The following is an 18,875-nucleotide window of genomic DNA, read 5'->3' on the forward strand; positions in this document are numbered from 1 at the left end:
TGACTTTAGCAAAGCTTTTGATACGGTCTCCCACAGTATTCTTGCTGCCAAGTTAAAGAAGTATGGGCTGGATGAATGGACTGTAAGGTGGATAGAAAGCTGGCTAGATCGTCGGGCTCAACGGGTAGTGATCAATGGCTCCATGTCTAGTTGGCAGCCAGTTTCAAGCGGAGTGCCCCAGGGGTCGGTCCTGGGGCCGGTTTTGTTTAATATCTTTATTAATGATCTGGAGGATGGTGTGGACTGCACTCTCAGCAAGTTTGCCGATGACACTAAACTAGGAAGCGTGGTAGATACACTAGAGGGTAGGGATCGGATACAGAGGGACCTAGACAAATTAGAGGATTGGGCCAAAAGAAACCTGATGAGGTTCAACAAGGACAAGTGCAGAGTCCTGCACTTAGGACGGAAGAATCCCATGCACAGCTACAGACTAGGGACCGAATGGCTAGGTAGCAGTTCTGCAGAAAAGGACCTAGGGGTCACAGTGGACGAGAAGCTGGATATGAGTCAACAGTGTGCTCTTGTTGCCAAGAAGGCTAACGGCATTTTGGGCTTTATAAGTAGGGGCATTGCCAGCAGATCGAGGGACGTGATCGTTCCCCTTTATTCGACATTGGTGAGGCCTCATCTGGAGTACTGTGTCCAGTTTTGGGCCCCACACTACAAGAAGGATGTGGAAAAATTGGAAAGAGTCCAGCGGAGGGCAACAAAAATGATTAGGGGTCTGGAGCACATGACTTATGAGGAGAGGCTGAGGGAACTGGGATTGTTTAGTCTCCAGAAGAGAAGAATAGGGGGGATTTGATAGCAGCCTTCAACTACCTGAAGGGGGGTTCCAAAGAGGATGGAACTCGGCTGTTCTCAATGGTGGCAGATGACAGAACAAGGAGCAATGGTCTCAAGTTGCAGTGGGGGAGGTCTAGGTTGGATATTAGGAAACACTATTTCACTAGGAGGGTGGTGAAGCACTGGAATGCGTTACCTAGGGAGGTGGTGGAGTCTCCTTCCTTGGAGGTTTTTAAGGCCCGGCTTGACAAAGCCCTGGCTGGGATGATTTAGTTGGGAATTGGTCCTGCTTTGAGCAGGGGGTTGGACTAGATGACCTCCTGAGGTCCCTTCCAACCCTGATATTCTATGATTCTATGATTATTCGAATGACTGGGCATTTAGATATATACAGGTGCATGTATTTGTATTTGAATGATATTTGCACCTGAGGTTATTTTACTTGATAGTTTTTCATTCAGTTTAAGTAACTGCAGGTGTGTATGTTTGGACTGGCACATTCAAATGAATCCACTTTCATTTATTTAAATATGCAGTCATACCAAACCTCTGTATTAATTTCCTGTTTGGAAGTTGGAAGAAGATCGTATGCAAGCACTTACTTTGTGGTCATTCTGCTGTGTGTTGTGGGACTGCCCGAAGACTAAAACTATCTGCAGCAAACTCACTGAACCTTATTCATGACCAGGGGTCCAATACTGTTCCCTTTGACCTCAGTGAGAGTGAGATTGGGTGCTGTGTTCAAGACTACCCTTTGCAGAGTTAGCGATCAAATATTAGTCTATTTTTCACATGCACGCCTATAACTTTCTAAAGCTACAGTACTTATTTGTAGCGTTGCCAACTTTCTGATTTCAGAAAACCAAACATCCTTGCCCCGCCCTCTGATCTGCCCATAGGCCCCGCCTCCAACTCACTCCATCCCCCCTCCCTCCATCTCTTGCTCTCCCCCACCCTCACTCACTTTCTCATTTTCACTGGGCTGGGACAGGGGGGTGCGGGAGGGGTTGAGGGCTCTGGCCATGGGCGCAGGCTCTGGGGTGGGGCCAGGGATGAGGGGTTTGGAGTGTGGCAGGGGGCTCTGGGCTGGGGCAGGGGGCTGGGGTGTGGGGGCATTTGAGGGCTCCGGCTGGGGGTGCAGGCTATGGGGTGGGGCCAGGGATGAGGGGCTTGGGGTGCAGGAGGGTGCTCCAGGATAGGGCCGAGGGGTTCAGAGGGCAGGAGGGGACTCAGAGCTGGGGTAGGGGGTTGGGGTGGAGGAGGGGTTTCGGGGTGTAGGCTCCAGGCAGAGCTTACCTCAGATGGCTCCTGGAAGTGGCAGCATGTCCCCCCTCCGGCTCCTAGGCAGAGGCATGCCAGGCAGCTCTGCACGCTGCCCTGTCCACAAGCGCCTCCCCCGTAGCGCCCATTGGCCACAATTCTAGCGCTTGGGGTGGGGGCAGCGCATGGAGCCCCGCTGGCCATCCCTGCACCTAGGAGCCAGATGGGGGACATGCCACCATTTCCGGGAGCTGTGCGGAGCCATGGCAGGCGGGGAGCCTGCCTTTGCCCCGCTGCACTGCCAATCGGACTTTTAACAGCCCAGTCAGCGGTGTTGACTGGAGCCGCCAGGGTCCGTTTTCGACTGGGCGTTCCTGTCAAAACCAGATGCTTGGCAACCCTACTTATTTGTGCACCCCAAGTAAGCTCTAATACTTCCATTTGAAATGCACATTGTCAAAATAGTGGCTATGCAGCACTCCATGTGCTGTAGATTAGGCTAGGCTTTATTTGATTCCATTATAATCAATGATCAAAAAGGATGAATAATAAAATATTCCACCCAACTAAAAATGTTGCTGTAAAGACTCCTTCAAGAAGTTTTATAGGTAAAACGTTATCAGGTGGTAGTCTTTTATTTAATGACATCTTTGAATCAACAAAAGTAAGGTTAAAGGTTGATCTTGCTGCTCTTTCCATAATCCTCATTGATTTGTCACTATTACAAATGCAACCAATCATTCATTATTTAGAATGGAGATGATGATTTCAGTAAATTAATCTGAGTAAGGTTAAACAGTGAAACTCCTTTATATGGACCGGTTTCAGATTGATTTGTTGCTTTTAGCCTATCATCCATAAAGCTCCTATGGTATGACTTCCATGCATGTACTACTCTGGGTGTATATATATATATAGGAAAACAGTGCTTTCTAAATAACTTTGTGTTGAAAATATCCACTTTCATATCATGCAACAAAAATGCAGAATGTTTCAAACACCATAGATGCATTGACCCCAGCAGTGATGGCAACTCTCCCTACCCCTAATTTCAGGAGTAAGAAAGTTCACATATGTAATGTGCAAAGAATGTTATCAACAAACAAAAGTAAAATATGCATTTTTCATTGATTCTCAGGCTCTGATAAAAGTGAATATAGGAAAGTCACTGTTAAGCCAATGCGAAATGAAACTCTTAATGCATGGTCTTAATACTGCATTTTTAGCATCTCTTTGTAAGCAAAACACTTCTATAGTGAATTAACAAAAATGACTCCTAATAGCTGCCATCATATTCTGATTGATTTCCAAAAAACCACAGTATTTTAGTATTTTGAAATTGCATCCATTCCTGATTTAGAGGAAAATAAAGTTGTATCTAGGGTTTTGTGAAAAGTTTGCATAGAATCACAAACCCAGCCAAAATAAGTTCCATTATTTTCTCACAGAGAAAACCCAGGTTCACGCATAGGGTTTTTAACTGTTAGACTATCAGTGTGAGTCTTGCATGCAGTGTGGCTGCAAAATTGAGTCTTAGTGGTTTATTTGATGTAGTGAGAGAGTAAAGCCTAAATAGAGTATTTGTGGAATGTGGTCTGGATTTGGGAATGCACATTACAGGATGACTCCTCCTGTTTCTGTTAGCCCTTTAAATATTTTTGATTTCTCTCTCACCCTCTCACTCAGGCGGAATTTGCATGAGTAGGATATATATGAATGCCATGTAAATACCCCATACCTAAATGGTGTGTAAGATGCCAAATAAAACCCTTGTGGTTAGGGATACAAGTGTCTAAATCCAGACATGTTTTCACAACTGCTGGGTTTGGATTTACTATGTTTCATTAGAATTTTAATGAAAACCTGTAAAAATGGTTCAAAGCGTTTGTGAAGGAAGTACAGGGTTTTACAAAGGTGCAAAATCACCCACACTCTACAAATGATAGTCATGAGAGGGCTTGAAGATAGCCAAGAGTTTGATGAGTTAATGCTTAATGACAGGAAACTTCAGATTCAGTGTTAGTTGCTGATATTTATTTTTTTCTCCACGCAGTACAAAGTACAGTATTCTATGTTAAAGCTTTACTAAGCAAATTTTTTTTGCATTAGTCCAATTTTGCTCTGTTTATTTAGAAAATGCTTTCATCGTTCCCAGAGCACAAGAAAGTGCACTACTTAGTTCCCACAGGTTATATTTATTCAGATTTCTGATTAACCCAATAGTTCTTCAATTTAAAGATTGATTTAGTCACTGCTGAAAAGAGGAAAAACAAACATGGTGTTTTATAGCAGATTTGGGTAAGTTTCTGACTGCATATTATTATCTTTAGGTCAGGGGTGGCCAGACTTATTTGATGGCTGGTCCACACAGTAACTGCACATGGAAGTCACCCATTAGTTCTCATGCCATTTCCCATACTTATCAGAGCAAAGTACTAAGTATGTCTGCTTTGCCCTCACTCTTTTGTACATCTTTGTCTACGGTTTATTTGCAGCAAGAGAAAGCAGCAAGAGAAAGCAGAAGTGGGTATTGTAAAAGTTGGCTTTCATACTGGCATATGTCATCACTTTAGAAGAGTTGTGTTCTAATGGGACAAAATTATAGGGTTTGGAGTACCATGCAGGACCCGTCACATCATTTAAAAACAATAAGAAAGCTTCAGTCTTAGGCTGGTGTGGGCAGTCTAGGTTTATTAGCTAAATCACTATTTAGCCTTATGAACCCTCCTTCACTGCTTCATTGTAGGTTCTCATGAACTTCTGTTCTCTGTGGTCAGATTTAGAGTGAATTTTGTGCTACCACATTCTGCCCTTGTTGTTCATTTGATGTAGTTTGTCAGTGATCTGTAGGGGAGATGCAGGACAATAAGATATTAGTCAAAGTGTCAAGGATGTCAGATGACTGCAAGGATGCTGGAACTAGGGGCGCTAAGGGTACGGCTTGAAATGGTTTCCATCCTATACAGGGTTTACAGTTTTGTTCAGTGGCTTTCAGCACCGCCACTATAAAAATTGTTCCAACACCACTGGATGATTGTAGTGTTCTTCAAGGCCAGCTGTATGTTAAAATCTGCAACTGGACAGCATTCTCTGCTAGGCTGGTCTGGAAGTACACTGGATCTTTGAGTCTCTGGGGCGTACCAGTACAGACAGTCCACCTCTAAGACTGAGGAGTAAAAAAGACCTACTGACTTAAAAATAAATATATGGAGATATACCTATCTCATAGAGCTGGAAGGGTCCTTGAAAGGTTATTGAGTCCAGCCCCCTGCCTTCACTAGCAGGACCAAGTACTGATTTTGCCCCAGATCCCTAAATGGCCCCCTCAAGGACTGAACTCACAACCCTGGGTTTAGCAGGCCAATGAGATTACAGTGTCTCCTACATCTATGCCAGAGAGTAGATTTAGAACATGAAAGAGGGAGAATGCTTGCAGTATATGGCTACAAGATGGTTGTCATAGACTTTGCCCTTTTACCTAGAGGGGTCTGTGGATGTGGAGACACATATGCCCCAAGCTGGACTGGCCTCTTATGTTCCAAAATGAACTGAAATGAGCAAAGTTGGGGAACTAGGAAGAAGTGCAGAACCATATCCGATCTGAAGGTCTTGGTGTCCCAAAGTCTGGATCTGCGGTTACTGAAGCCAGACTTCCATTACTGACAGGACTGATTATGTCTAGAAGATTTATCCTATGGAACAATCGTATTTAGGTTAATTAAAAGAGAGTTGTCTGTCTAATTTGTACCCACCAAACACAAATGGCTAATAACTGACACACACATGCTGTGAGAGAGAGGCTGGATGACATTATATACCAGGGGTAGGCAACCTATGGCACGCGTGCCGAAGTCAGCACGTGAGCTGATTTTCAGTGGCACTCACACTGCCCGGGTCCTGGTCTGGGGGGGCTCTGCATTTTAATTTAATTTTAAATGAAACTTCTTAAACATTTTAAAAACCTTATTTACTTTACATACAACAATAGTTTAGTTATATATTATAGACTTATAGAAAGAGACCTAAAAACGTTAAAATGTATTACTGGCACGCGAAACCTTAAATTAGAGTGAATAAATGAAGACTCAGCACACCACTTCTGAAAGGTTGCTGACCCCTGTTATATACAGCATCTCAAATAAACTAGTCCCAAAGTCTAAAGAGGGGTGGGTTTGGCTACCAGGTACTACCTCTCCACTTCTTTGGAACTCAGTTTTTATAACCATCTTACCAGGGCTCTGGCTATGTACAGTCAATCAGCTCCAGAGCACGTTTAGCTCTCTTAAGAGCTACCTCGAGGGAGAGCGCTATGGTACAGTAGATGTAACATCACAGTGTGCGTCACCCTGGGGCATGAAATTGGAGCAGGAGCTGGTAAGTCACAGCTTGTTTAGGTAACATGGAGCTATATCCCTCTTTACTAGCAATGGTTCTTGATTTTTAATGTTTTTAATAACTTAAAACTTTGTAAGAGAATGCGATTAAGGAGAATTTTATTTTTAATTTAAACACAACTCTGGATCACATTTTTGTGCAACTTTATATGCAGCTGGTGGCAGCACCTGCTATGCTGTTGTGTTATAGGTGTAGCTGGAAGTGCAGCCTGTTATTAAGACCGTGTTTTCAGTTGCTTATAACTTTCCCAAACTTCAACCACTAGAGCTGAAATTTTCCATGCTGTGTCTGCCTCAGGCTAAATTTCTTGGGAAAGTTTCAGTAAAAATAGTTCATCTGTTTGCAAGAATAAGATTAGGGGAAAATCCATTGTTTTGACCATATTAAAAAAATTCTTACAACCATTTGGTTCAGCTCTGGTTCATGCTTTGGAGCAGGGACTTGAAATTTGGCAGGCAGTCCCCTTTGTGTCAGCAATTCCTCTTTTGCTATTCCTATACAAAAAACCACACAACGTTGACCAAATTATAAGCATTTGATAAATCTCAATTTGTACATGCTCAGTAGATACTTGTTAGAGTTTGCCAGTTTAATTCTCCATTGAGCATGCTGCAACCGAGAGCTGCAGGGCTAAGCAGACTTTTTCTGCAGTTGCTGCTCATGGCTGCTGTGGGACACTCTGGTGCTGGGCAGAGGAACTAAGAGCAGGGAGACAATCTCTTCTGTGCTATCGATGCTCCTGCTGGTGTCCAGGCAGTGTGGAGGTGGAAGCCACCTTACTCTCATGCAGAAGGAACAAGCCAAACCGAGGGGTTGTGGAGGGAATAGACTGGGACAAGAAGTCTAAGGTTGGAATGAGGGGGACTGAGACATGGAGCTAGGAGGAGGGCAGGGCAGACTGGGACAAGAAGTCTGGAGAGAGACACTGAATGGGAGCAGAGTACAAGCAGATGGGACTGAGATCAAAGGAGACCGGTGTGGGGGACTAGGAGTAGGGAGCCAGGTGGGGGGAAGAGTGGGACTCAGATGGGGGGTTCATTTGTAGGTCTACCTGGAAAAGGAGATCAGAACTGGGATTAGGAGCCTAAGGCCTGGTCTACACTGGGGAGGGACAGGGGGATCGACCTATTCAGCCACGAGAATAGTGTAGCTGAAGTTGACGTATCTGAGGTCGACTTACCTCGTGTCCTTGTGGCGCGGGGTTGACTGCCGCCGCTGCCCCGTCGATTCCACTTCCGCCTCTCGCCGTGGTGGAGTACAGGAGTCGACGGCAGAGCGATCCAGCGGGTAGTGTAGACGTACCCTGAGAGGTGGAGTTGGGACTGGCTAGGTGAAGAGACTGGGATTGGCATGAGAAACTGAACTCTGGCTGAGGGAGACTGGGATGAGTAGCCAGGTAGGGAATCAGGACAGGGAACGGGCAGAAGGGGTCAGTCTTGGAGTGGGGAACAGGGATAGAAGGATCTGTCCCCACCAGAGCACACTCCGTAATCTGGAATGGAATCTAAAATTCCTGATTCTCACTGTTCCTCTGCTATCAACAAATATCGGTGAAACCCACTGGCAAAACTTGTCTCATAGTGCTGGTCCATAGGGCCAGCCTCGTATTGCTCTCAGTTCCTCTGTTAGTTCAAGTGGCAGAGATCTGTGCGGTGGATCTAAAGGTTCTAACCCTGATATATTCCATGTGATTAGGGTTCCATGTAAAATTCATGACAGTGTAATGGCAAAGTATTGAATTTCTTGGAGTTTGAATGGAATGAATTTTACAAATAACCTTAGTCAGTTTCAAGGACAGAATGAATTTTACAAGTGATGTTAGTCAAAATTCACTAAGGTTATTTGTAAAATTCACTCCGTCCTTAAAACTGACTAGCTAATGTAATGTTTTGTATTGAACACTTTGTTGTAATCATTTTCCTTTTTAAAAAAAATATTTAAAAGATTGTGGTTTGAGGGCATTTTTACAGTTCCCAGAAAATCATGATTTACACAGGGCCCCACACATGATGGAATTGTGGGAGGTGGGATTCAGTGTTTGTTTGTTCGGTTGTTGTTGTTGTTTTAATCAAGGCAATATCTGCCCCAACAATGACAAGATCTGTGGATCCTGGATTGGCCTCGTTAGCCATCTGCGGACCCACCAGCAATAAATGGCTATCATATTGTGAAAGACAATCATCCTTGAAGTCTGAGGGATTGCCGACCGAGCCCCATTTTACAAATGGGGAATTGGGGCACAGAGAGATTAAGGCCAAAATTGTCAAAAGTATCCACTACTTTTGGGTGCTGAACTTGACACTGATCTTTTTTTTTAAGCATACCTACATTTTCGTAGGAGTTCAAAGCTCAGTTCCAATCAACTTCAGTTGCAAATGCTCAGCATGTTTGTAAATCTGTCCCCAGATGTCTCAGGTTGGGCACCCAGAAAATAAGGAACATACATTTAGTGGCCACCTGTGAAAATTTTGATTTAGGACTTTGGCCGAAACGGGGATAGAATCCAGTTCTCCAGGGTATCAATGGATGTCCATAACCATGAGACTGTCCTTTCTCTTCCTGCCTCATTCATTGTACACCTTCCAGTTTATGCAAGAAATGAGATAGGAATCCTCCAGACAACAGCCTAATTCAGTATTCAACCCTGATTCATTCCCAGAGAATCATCCATACTGTCTGAACTGAATGACGCAGGGGTCCTGTGGAGGGAAAAGTAGTATGAGATCATGTAATTAAAAATAAATAAGGTTTAGGTTGTTAATTCCATTCTAAACCTAATATTTCATAATTTTATTGCATATTTTAAAGAATGCCCTAATAACTCAGCACAAATATAACATTTGGAATCCAGTATCACAGTTCAAATAAAATCTCAAAGAAAGGACTAACTAATCTATTACAAGAAATGAAAAGTTTTCGATTTAAAAATATTACAATTTCTATTAAATATTGAAACACAATGTTATGCTAAAGAATTATGTGTTTTATTATACCGAGCAAATAAAGGATTTCAAATGTAAGGCTGTTATTCCAGACTGACTCCATCCTTAGTTTGCCCCAACGTTTCATGGTATGAACAATACATAATCTTTCAGAACATACTGTGCATGCTGCAACACCTTGGCATAATAAGAGTGAGTAATGGGACAGCTCCAGCCAGAAGTTTCAGTGTTAACTTTCATTTTCCATGTTTTTATGGATTTAAACCAGACTGATTATCCCTTAACATTATTTTAACATTGTTATTTGTGGCTGAGTTTATTATATGGTCATGTTCATACTGCTGCGCTTAACATATCATACATTAGGTTATAATCCAAGCTTTTCAGGGATTTATAATGTTGCTATAAAATTTGCTCAAGGAATAAAGCTTTTAACCCAAGAGCAAATACTCTCATATATTTTCTACAAATTATAAATGTAAGTGAATTTGACACTTCCTAGTTAGAGAAAAGCAAATGTGTATGTTCATTTTTTTAAAATCCTTTAATCCTATATTTTTCTTTACTAAAATTCAGATTTTTATTTGTGTGCTGTTAATATATGAACCCTTGGGGAAAGAGGTTTGTCGGGGGGAGAAGAGGGAAGGGTGGGAAATAAAAAAAACAAAAACAAAAATCTTAAACTGTTACCATAGATATCCAATTTTTAAATGTTAACATTGTAAAAGCTCCATACCACTGCTTGACATGATACATTGTTTCTGTTCCAAAGGTGGATAAGCTGTCATGTCAAAGACCTGTTTATTAATGTCTTCATACTACAAATTGACATTAGGTATCATGGGAAAAATCCACTTATTAATGTCTCCATACTATGGATAGACAGGCTACATCTTTATGACTCTAAAGGTACTTACAATTTCATGCCACAGTGTTTGAGGATGTGTCAAAGTACACTAGCCTTTCAGAAAGAGAGCTGGTTCTTTTTTTTCCCCCACAGAGCCAAGTTGGAGTCTTCTATACTGGGCTCTGGTTAGTAAAAGTTTATTTTTTCTCCTCTTTCCCTCTACCCCCAAAATGCCAGCTTTTCTATAAAGACTTCTCCATGAGCTATAGCAGCTTCAGACTATCTTCCAGCAGCCTCTGCTTTCAGCTGAAGCAGCCTGTAAGCTGCAAACTGCTACAACAGTTAGAATTCCCCAAAGCATTAAAGAATATAGTGTATTCATATTCATATAAAATGTGTGTTGGAGGAATAGGGAAGGAACAAGACAGTCTTATGGCACTGTACTGCAAATGCCATCACATGCATTGCTTACTACCCTGGGAAGTCCAAACCAATGGTTAATGATAGTAATCACTATTCCTGTTTCTGTTTGCAGAATTGGGCCCTTTACATATATCCCTATTTTTTCTGCAGTATCCTGTGCCATTGTGCTGTCATCTAATTTTGTTTCTCAATACGTTCATATGTATAAAGTGCTCTGGTATTTTGTATTCATCTATAAAGAAAACAATTGACAGAAGTTAGTTATGAGTAAGGGTTATGTCAGTTCACACACTCAGAATTGATACACACTCAGGCCCAACGTAGTCATGTTTAACAGGTCCAAAAAGAGAAATGTGCATATTTTAAGGTGGATGCATAGCCAAAGGTATGAATATTTCAATCCAGTAGACAATGTGTACTTATTGTTTATTTGTCTCTTGTATTGGAGCGTCCAGAAAACAAGATAAAATGGGCAGATAATTGACCATCATAATTGCTTTATCTCTGAACTTGATGAGTTCTGAACTAGCTTTCTGCCACCGTATTCTTGAGTCTCCCTCACTCTTGTTGTTGTAGGCTGATGAAAAGTGTGACTTTTGAAAGAAAGCCCATTTTATTTGTACTTAGTCCAATAAAAGAGAGTGCCAATAACTCTTGACATTTCCCTGACCACACTCCCTCCCTGGAGTTTGAAATGTGTTTTTCTAGGTGATAAAGACAATTCTAATGCAAGCGCAAGACAAAACTGCTTTGTACCATATTACTAGTATTTATTATTTGAGCTCTCTCTGATGATATCTCTGCTGTTCAAGGCACAAATAAACACACTGCCTGCCCTAAGGACCTTAAAATCTAAAACCAGTACATCTTATAATACTGCTAAAACCTGGTTTCACTCCTTCAAAACTATGATAAAGCCAAACCACCAGCTGCTAAGCCGTCTAGGGTGGTATTATACTCCCATTTTTAAAATAAATTTATTGCATATTGTATTGTAATGCAATGTTTCTCAAACTGTGGAGCGCATCCCCGAGAGGACAGTATGTATAAGGGGATGCACAGACTTTTCAGTCCACACTGCAGTAGTTATACTGACGTAACTCTTCACGTGGACTCATAGATTCCTAGAGTCAGGGCCGGCTCCAGGTTTTTTGCCGCCCCAAGCAAAAAAAAAAAAGGCCGGAGTGCCGTCGTCGAAGCAAAAAACACACACAAAAACGGAGTACCGCTGCCCCTCTTGAGAAGTGCCGCCCCAAGCACATGCTTGGAATGCTGATGCCTAGAGCCGGCTCTGCCCAGAGTTTAAGGCCAGATGGGGACAGCAGATCATCTAATCCAGGGGTCCCCAATGCGGTGCCTGGGGGCGCCATGGCACCCACTGGGGCGTCTAAGTGCGCCTGCGTACTGGCCGGCGGACGAGCATCCGCCGAAATGCCGCCTCTGGATGACGCTGCTTGTCGGCGGCATTTCAGCGACGACGCCTATTGACGTTGCCGCTTGTCGGCGGCATTTCGGCGGATGCTCGTCCACCGCCACGGTTGACGAAAAAGGTTGGGGACCACTGATCTAATCTGACCTCCTGTATATTACAAGCCCTTAAATATCACCCAGTTAACCTTAAATGGAGCCTAATAACTTGTGTTTGACTATTATCTCACTTCCAGAGTGAATTAATTTAAAAAATGAGAGCATCCACATGAAGGGTTACACCAGTTAAAAAAAAAAACACACTGCAATGTAAATTCATGTCTTTCCTTATACTGGTGTAACTTCCTGATAACTTCTTGTGTAGACAAGCCCTAAACTGTGCAGGCCTTTAATAGCACACAGTAGGGATGACACAGGGTATTGTGATTGGTTTTATTTTCTAGAAGTGGGACTCAACTTTCAAGAGCTGGGAAACACCTATTTAAGAAATTGCAGTTTTAATTGTATAAATACACTGCATTACATAAGTGCCATTGAATAAATGTATACCCATGGACATTTCAGGTTTAAAAGCAGAAATTTAAACACACTGTGTAATTATAACCCTGTTTTGTTTGAAGTTCCCCTTCTGAACTTTTAGTTTAAAACAAAATTTTGCTCCACTCTTTTCCCCCTCAAATTGCTTTCTCTTCTGATCTTGGGGAACAGTTAAGAAAATATCCTCTGCAGTGCAGTGCCTCTAGTCTGAGTACGAAAACCCTGGATATGCATGCAACTTTAAAGGATACCTAATCAGCTATGACAAATAGTAATGTAATTATTGTGAGATTAAAATGACCCAATCCCCTTGATTTGAGTGCATTAAGCTCTTCCATGTCAGATGGGATAATCTCCATTTCCAGGCAAAATATGTATTCGGTTTTTGGGCCATGCCTAGATTATGCAATGTGGATGGGAAGGACAGTAAAGATAGAGGACCAACGTTGTCCATCCTTATTGTCTTTTTATTTACATAACTAAGAAAACCTCTTATTTATTGTAACTTCCTTTGCAAGAGTTGATTCAGCTTGACTTTTAGCAATTCTCACTTTATTCCTACATTTTCTAACCTACAAGATGTACTTTTCTTGCTTATCAATCCCTTTTTCCATTCCCTCTAGGCGCTCTGTTTACTTCTAATAACCTTTTTGAAGTAGTTATTCATCCAGCTGTTCCCTACAAGTTTTCTTCCCCTGGTTTGAGATGTAAACATCAGACAGTTTTTGTATAGTTGATTTAAAGAAATTCCAAGCCTCCTCCACATTTAAGTCTTTGAGGTCTTCAGTCCGGTTGACGCCTTTAACTAATTCTCTTAATTTCCTAAAGTCTGCCGTTTTGAAATGAAATAGCACATCTGATGACCCAGTTTTGATTATCCTTCCATTTAATTTAAACTGAATCAATTTGTGATTAATTAAGCCAAGATTATTTCCTACAACCAGCTCTTCTATTATGTCTTCGCTGCTTACTAAAACCAAGTCTAAAATTGCATCTCCTCTTGTGGGCTCAGTGATGATTTGATGAAGAAAACGGCCATCTATCCCATCCAAGAATAACTGGGCACTGCCAGTATTAGTAGCATTTATTCTCCAATCTATATTTGGGAAGTTAGTCTCCCTTTATGACATAATATCCGATAGTATTTGTCTCTAATAATATTAATGAGATCTCTATCCATATCTGAGTCTGACCCTGGGAGTCAGTTCCTAAACCTAACAAAACTTCTTTTATAATCCTTTCCCAAAGTGAATTTAACTCTTTCTGTTTTGTCCATTCTATCATATCTTATTTCTTTACAGCTTACCGCCTCATTGATGTGTACTGCTACCCCACCATCTTTACCTTTATTCCTATCTCTTCTAAACAGCATACACCCTTAGGTACCTGTATGCCAGTCATGAGTGCTTTTCCACCATGTTTCTGTAATATAATATCCAGTCTGACTTCCTGTGCCAGTAGTTCCAGTTCCTGCATTTTTTTTTATTGCCCAGACTCCTTGCATTCATGTACAAGCATTTCAGTTGTTTCCCTTGGACCTAACCCAGTTTTGCAACCACATTAGGTATAGTCCTTTCACTAAGTGTGACAGCTGCCTGATTATTACTCTAATCAATATTTGTACTTTATTTTGCTGTGCTGTCTATACTTTTATCTTCTAGGGTTCCATTATCTTACCATATCTTCATTTAGCAGATTTTCCCCCTCCTGTATATTGAAGCCAGGCATGGAGATCTCATGAGTCTCTCCCAACTTTTTCCCCTCACCAACTAGTTTAAAGCCCAGCTTATCAATGATCAACATGCCAAAGCAGTTTCACACCTATAGTGTCTGTCTACCTTGCAGTGGAATACATCTCTCATATCTGAGTTTGAAACCCCATTATTAAGGGCTAATTTACTGTTTCAAAATTGTAATTTTTGTCTCATCATTGTTGGTTTTGTTCTAGATTTATGACTGATGCAGCTCGCCGTGAACAGGAATCCTTGAAGAAAAAGATTCAGCCTAAACTCTCTTTGACTTTGTCAAGCTCAGTGTCCCGTGGGAATGTATCTACTCCACCCCGCCACAGCAGTGGAAGCCTTACTCCTCCAGTCACCCCCCCAATCACTCCCTCCTCCTCATTTCGTAGTAGTACACCAACAGGTAAGGAGCTACAGCTTCACTTAGGCCTTTTGGTTATGCTGAGAGAGAGTCTCAATAGACTGTAGATGTATCTGTTGTTGCAGTATTACCAACTCCCAAACTTTCAAAAATCACAAATCAGGCACCCAAAAATCATGAGATGAGCTTAAAAATTGTGAGTCTTAAAAACAAAACAAAACCCCACGCACATAGAACTTTTGGGTTTTTTTTATTTGCCTTCTGTTTCTGAACTTTGGGAGTGTGCTTTGGTCATATGTTCAAGCTTTTTTCTCCACAAATATGAAGGCTAGAAGCTTTTTTTTTTTTTTTTTTTTTATGGAAGCTGAGATTCTCACATATGCAAAGGAAGTGTGCTTTATGGAAAACACCAAATATGGTGAGACTCGAGATACAATTGCAAGTACTGGCAAAACCTGTAGGACTTGACTCTTGAGATCTAAAAGAAAGTGTAGTGTAATCTCATCTGTCGACTGTATTCACAGTGAACCTAATTCACCCAAGGTTATGCCAGCTTCTTCCAGTGTAACACAGACCCCTTGTGGCACAAAGCCCTTGCAGAAGGGGATGTGGCAACATAAAGCACTTGCAATCCCCATCCAACTGCGGGGCTTACAGCTAACCAGCAGAGCCCCTGAATGTGGACAGTACTAACTGGAGAACAAACAGAACACTTAAAGATGGGCTTTATGGGATTGTGTGGGCTACTTCATAAGGGAGAATCAAGCTGGAGGTCAAATCCAAGATGCCACTGCTAAGAAGGAGCAGACTGACTGCTTGAGTCCAGGATTATACAGAAGTATGAAATATTTGTTCTGGATGGATGAGGCATACAATTCAAAACTGAATATTGAGTACAGTCAATCTTACCTGCCTATCTAGGTACTTTATTTATAACGCACCCATCACCATGGTATCTGGGTGCTAACAAAATATAAAGCAAAACTAAGTTTTTGGGACACTTCTCCACTTCTGTCTCTTTATAGTACATGGGGTTGTGTGGAGTTTTGTTTTTTTCTTTGGGCAAAATGTATCCTGAGATACGTGCATCCAGTGGGTCAGAGATGCAAGGATTTCTTGCATCTGGAGCAGTAAGTCTGTCCCTCTTAAGTTTTTCCCCTCCAAGTTCAAAAGTAAACAGTAAAACCAAGAAAAAACCAAGCATGATACTGGAGATGAATTTTCTTATAGATTTTCTGCCTCCTTTATGCTGAGCTTCACTTCAAAAGCAAAACCCAAATGGACACCCCAGCACTAAAATTAATTGTAGCTAATTCTTTCCAGTGCCATTGTACAGTTTTATTCTGCACTGATTGAAAGTTATAAACGGCTAGACATGCTGGGCCAGATCCTCACCATCAATGAGGCTGAGGCTAGACCGATTTACACCAGCTAGGAATCTGGCCCACTGTTTCTGGATATGCTTCAGAATAAGTGTACTTCAGTTCTGTGCACCTTGCCCTACAGTCCGAATACAGGAAGATATAGTGGAAACTGTTGGAATCTGTCACCAATACTCTAACAGAAAAGGAATATATTTTATCCCATTTTACAAAGTATAGACACAACACAGTCATTTTACTGAAAAAACAGCATGAACACCCTTAGCTTGATATATTGCTATGTAATGTGTTTTCCATAAGTTATTTAATGTTTTGGTATTAATGATTAAATGGAAAAATGTGCATGACATCTGTGTCTGGAGAGCTGTGAAATGAATGGATTAGTAAATGTCCCCATATATGCAAAAATTAAACATGTACAGTGTAGCTAAAATGTTCTTTTTTACATAAGAATATTAACATTTCAGAATTGAGTTTATTAATAATTATTTTGTAAATAGTGTTTGGAAGAAATTGAATCATTTCCTTTGCTGCAGATGTTGAGGAATCATTCTGACATATTGCATTTTTTAGCGATCCCCACTGAAAAGACTAATTTATGATGTAGTCAAGATGTATAATTTTGTGTGTCTGTCAAGAACACTGGTTAGCTATCTACTGTTTTAACCATATTCCATAATATGTTAAAAATTAATAAGGAAGCTAGTTTCTGTCTACCAAAGTACTTTCCTGTTTTGATTGTATATATTTTTACATTTAGATTATTTAGAATGTTGTTTTACCTGTATTAGAAGGATCAGCTTGTTTTGGCTAACTACCTTAGTTTCTGGGAGTCCTGTTTGCCAGGTTATAAATAATACCAGGTTCCACATTCTTAATTTTCTGTTCCAAGTTCCACATTCAACCAACATTCCAAGGTCAGAATTTGGAATAGCCTGGTAGCAAAATTCATATATAAAACAGATATTCTTTCTTAAAGAATTTTACTTTATTAGCTCTCAACTTAGTTACATTTCAGCAGCCACACCCCAGAATTTCCAATTTTATCCTCTTTAAAACTTTTCTGGACCTGAAATAAATCTTTGAGATGTTTCGATTGCTATGAAACTATTGCTCTAGGCCACAGGTTTTTTTAATATAATTAAATATATTTTTGGGAAATTGGGGAAAATACAAATGCAACCCAACTTAAAAGTTACTCAGGAGAGAGAGTTAATGCCAGTCTTCAGGGAGGCTTGGTGGCCTCTTCCTGCTGCCTTCTGGATTAGCGAGATAATGGATGACTGCTAATCCAAGATTCTACCTTCAGAGAGCACTGCCATGGACGGCTACTGCCTCCCTTTACCTCCATTTTGAGGGTCTTCTCACTGGGCAAGAAACCCACCAGACCTTGCTCCTCCACTGGGGAGGGCAGCAGGAAGGAAAGAGTTCATTTTCCTACTGCAGCCAGCGGTGCAGGAAGACATGGCCAAGTAGAATCCATAATGCCTAAAAGGGAACCTTCAGGTGTTCCTTAGCAATTATGTTGTAGTGACCATTTGCAAGGGAATTTTTAATGCTTCCCTAGCTCCATTGCTATTGCTTAAGGTGTGGGGCAATGTTTTAACATCCCATAGCACCACTGTGTAGCAGATTTTGGGAGAAGTGAAGAACAATTTCCATTATTTATTGATTTAGATGTACGAACAACCCGGCGCCCATGTTGCACTTCGGGGCCCTCACATAATGTAACCTTTACAGTAAATACCTTAATACAAATTTGTTCCAGTGGTAAAAATAACATAACTAAAACCTCCTCTGCTTCAGACATAAAAATATAATCCCTCTTACTCATAACCTGCCCAGATGTGTGGAACTAAACATGAGAGTTGCAGCATGCCCAGTAGATTAAGTAATCTGGGGTCTGGCAGACCATGGTGGGTAGAAAAGTCCAGGATCAAAGACCCCTCACATAGATACCCATCTTTAATGCAAGCTGTTGATATTTTTGTATAGTTTTTGATATACGTCTGTGTTGGTGAAGGATGACGTTTCCACCCTTAATTTCTTTGCCTTTGGGTTAAATCAGATCATTGATGTCCCTTTGAAAATTATAGTAAATCTTCATAATAATCTTTTTCAAATTTTCAGTGATAGTAATATACTGATAACTCATTTTTAAAATGAAAGAACATGGAACCCCCCCCTCCAACCCCTCCCTTTTTTTTAAATAGCAAAAATGGTTAATTTCTTCTATGGAAAAAAGTCAGATGTTTCTTTAGTTATTTTTTTTTAAAATAAAATAAAGCTACTTTTGGGTTGTAGGATGCCAAAAAAGCATCTGAAGCCACTGCCTTGCATGTATTGGGTGGTTTGTTTGTTTGTGTGTTTGTTTTTGTTACCCCCTCCCCCCAAAGATTTCCACAAAGAATTTTAAAGAAATTATTCCAAGCGTTAGCCTGGAATAATAAATTTCAACCTGGAGTGAATTTTTGACCTAGTTATAAAACCTAAAGCAGGGGTTAATGTTACCAACTGGCTTTTAAATGGCTCAGGTTGTTGTTTGCAGTGTTGTTTTAGCTGTGTCGGTCACAGGATATTAGAGACACAAGGTGGGTGAGGTAATACCTTTTATTGGACCAACTTCTTTTGGTTAAAGAGACAAGCTTTCGAGCCATACAGAGTTCTTCTTCAGGCCTGGGTTCTTCAGCCCTGAAGATGAACTCTGTGTAGCTTGCAAGGTTGTCCCTTTCACCAATACCACTTGGTCAATAAATGATATTACCTCAC

At 41.1% G+C, this 18,875-nt stretch overlaps 1 protein-coding gene across 1 annotated transcript in view; it reads left to right on the top strand.

Annotated features, from left to right (window-relative positions):
- JAZF1 (JAZF zinc finger 1) overlaps nt 1-18,875 on the top strand; it is a 277,883-nt gene that overhangs the window by 221,013 nt on the left and 37,995 nt on the right. The window contains exon 3 of the mRNA XM_065399829.1: nt 14,570-14,766. Coding sequence (XP_065255901.1) covers nt 14,570-14,766 — 197 coding nt within the window. The remainder of the gene's footprint in view (nt 1-14,569; nt 14,767-18,875) is intronic.

This window comes from Emys orbicularis, chromosome 2 (genome assembly GCF_028017835.1).
Source record: "Emys orbicularis isolate rEmyOrb1 chromosome 2, rEmyOrb1.hap1, whole genome shotgun sequence".
Lineage (NCBI taxonomy): Eukaryota > Metazoa > Chordata > Testudines > Emydidae > Emys > Emys orbicularis.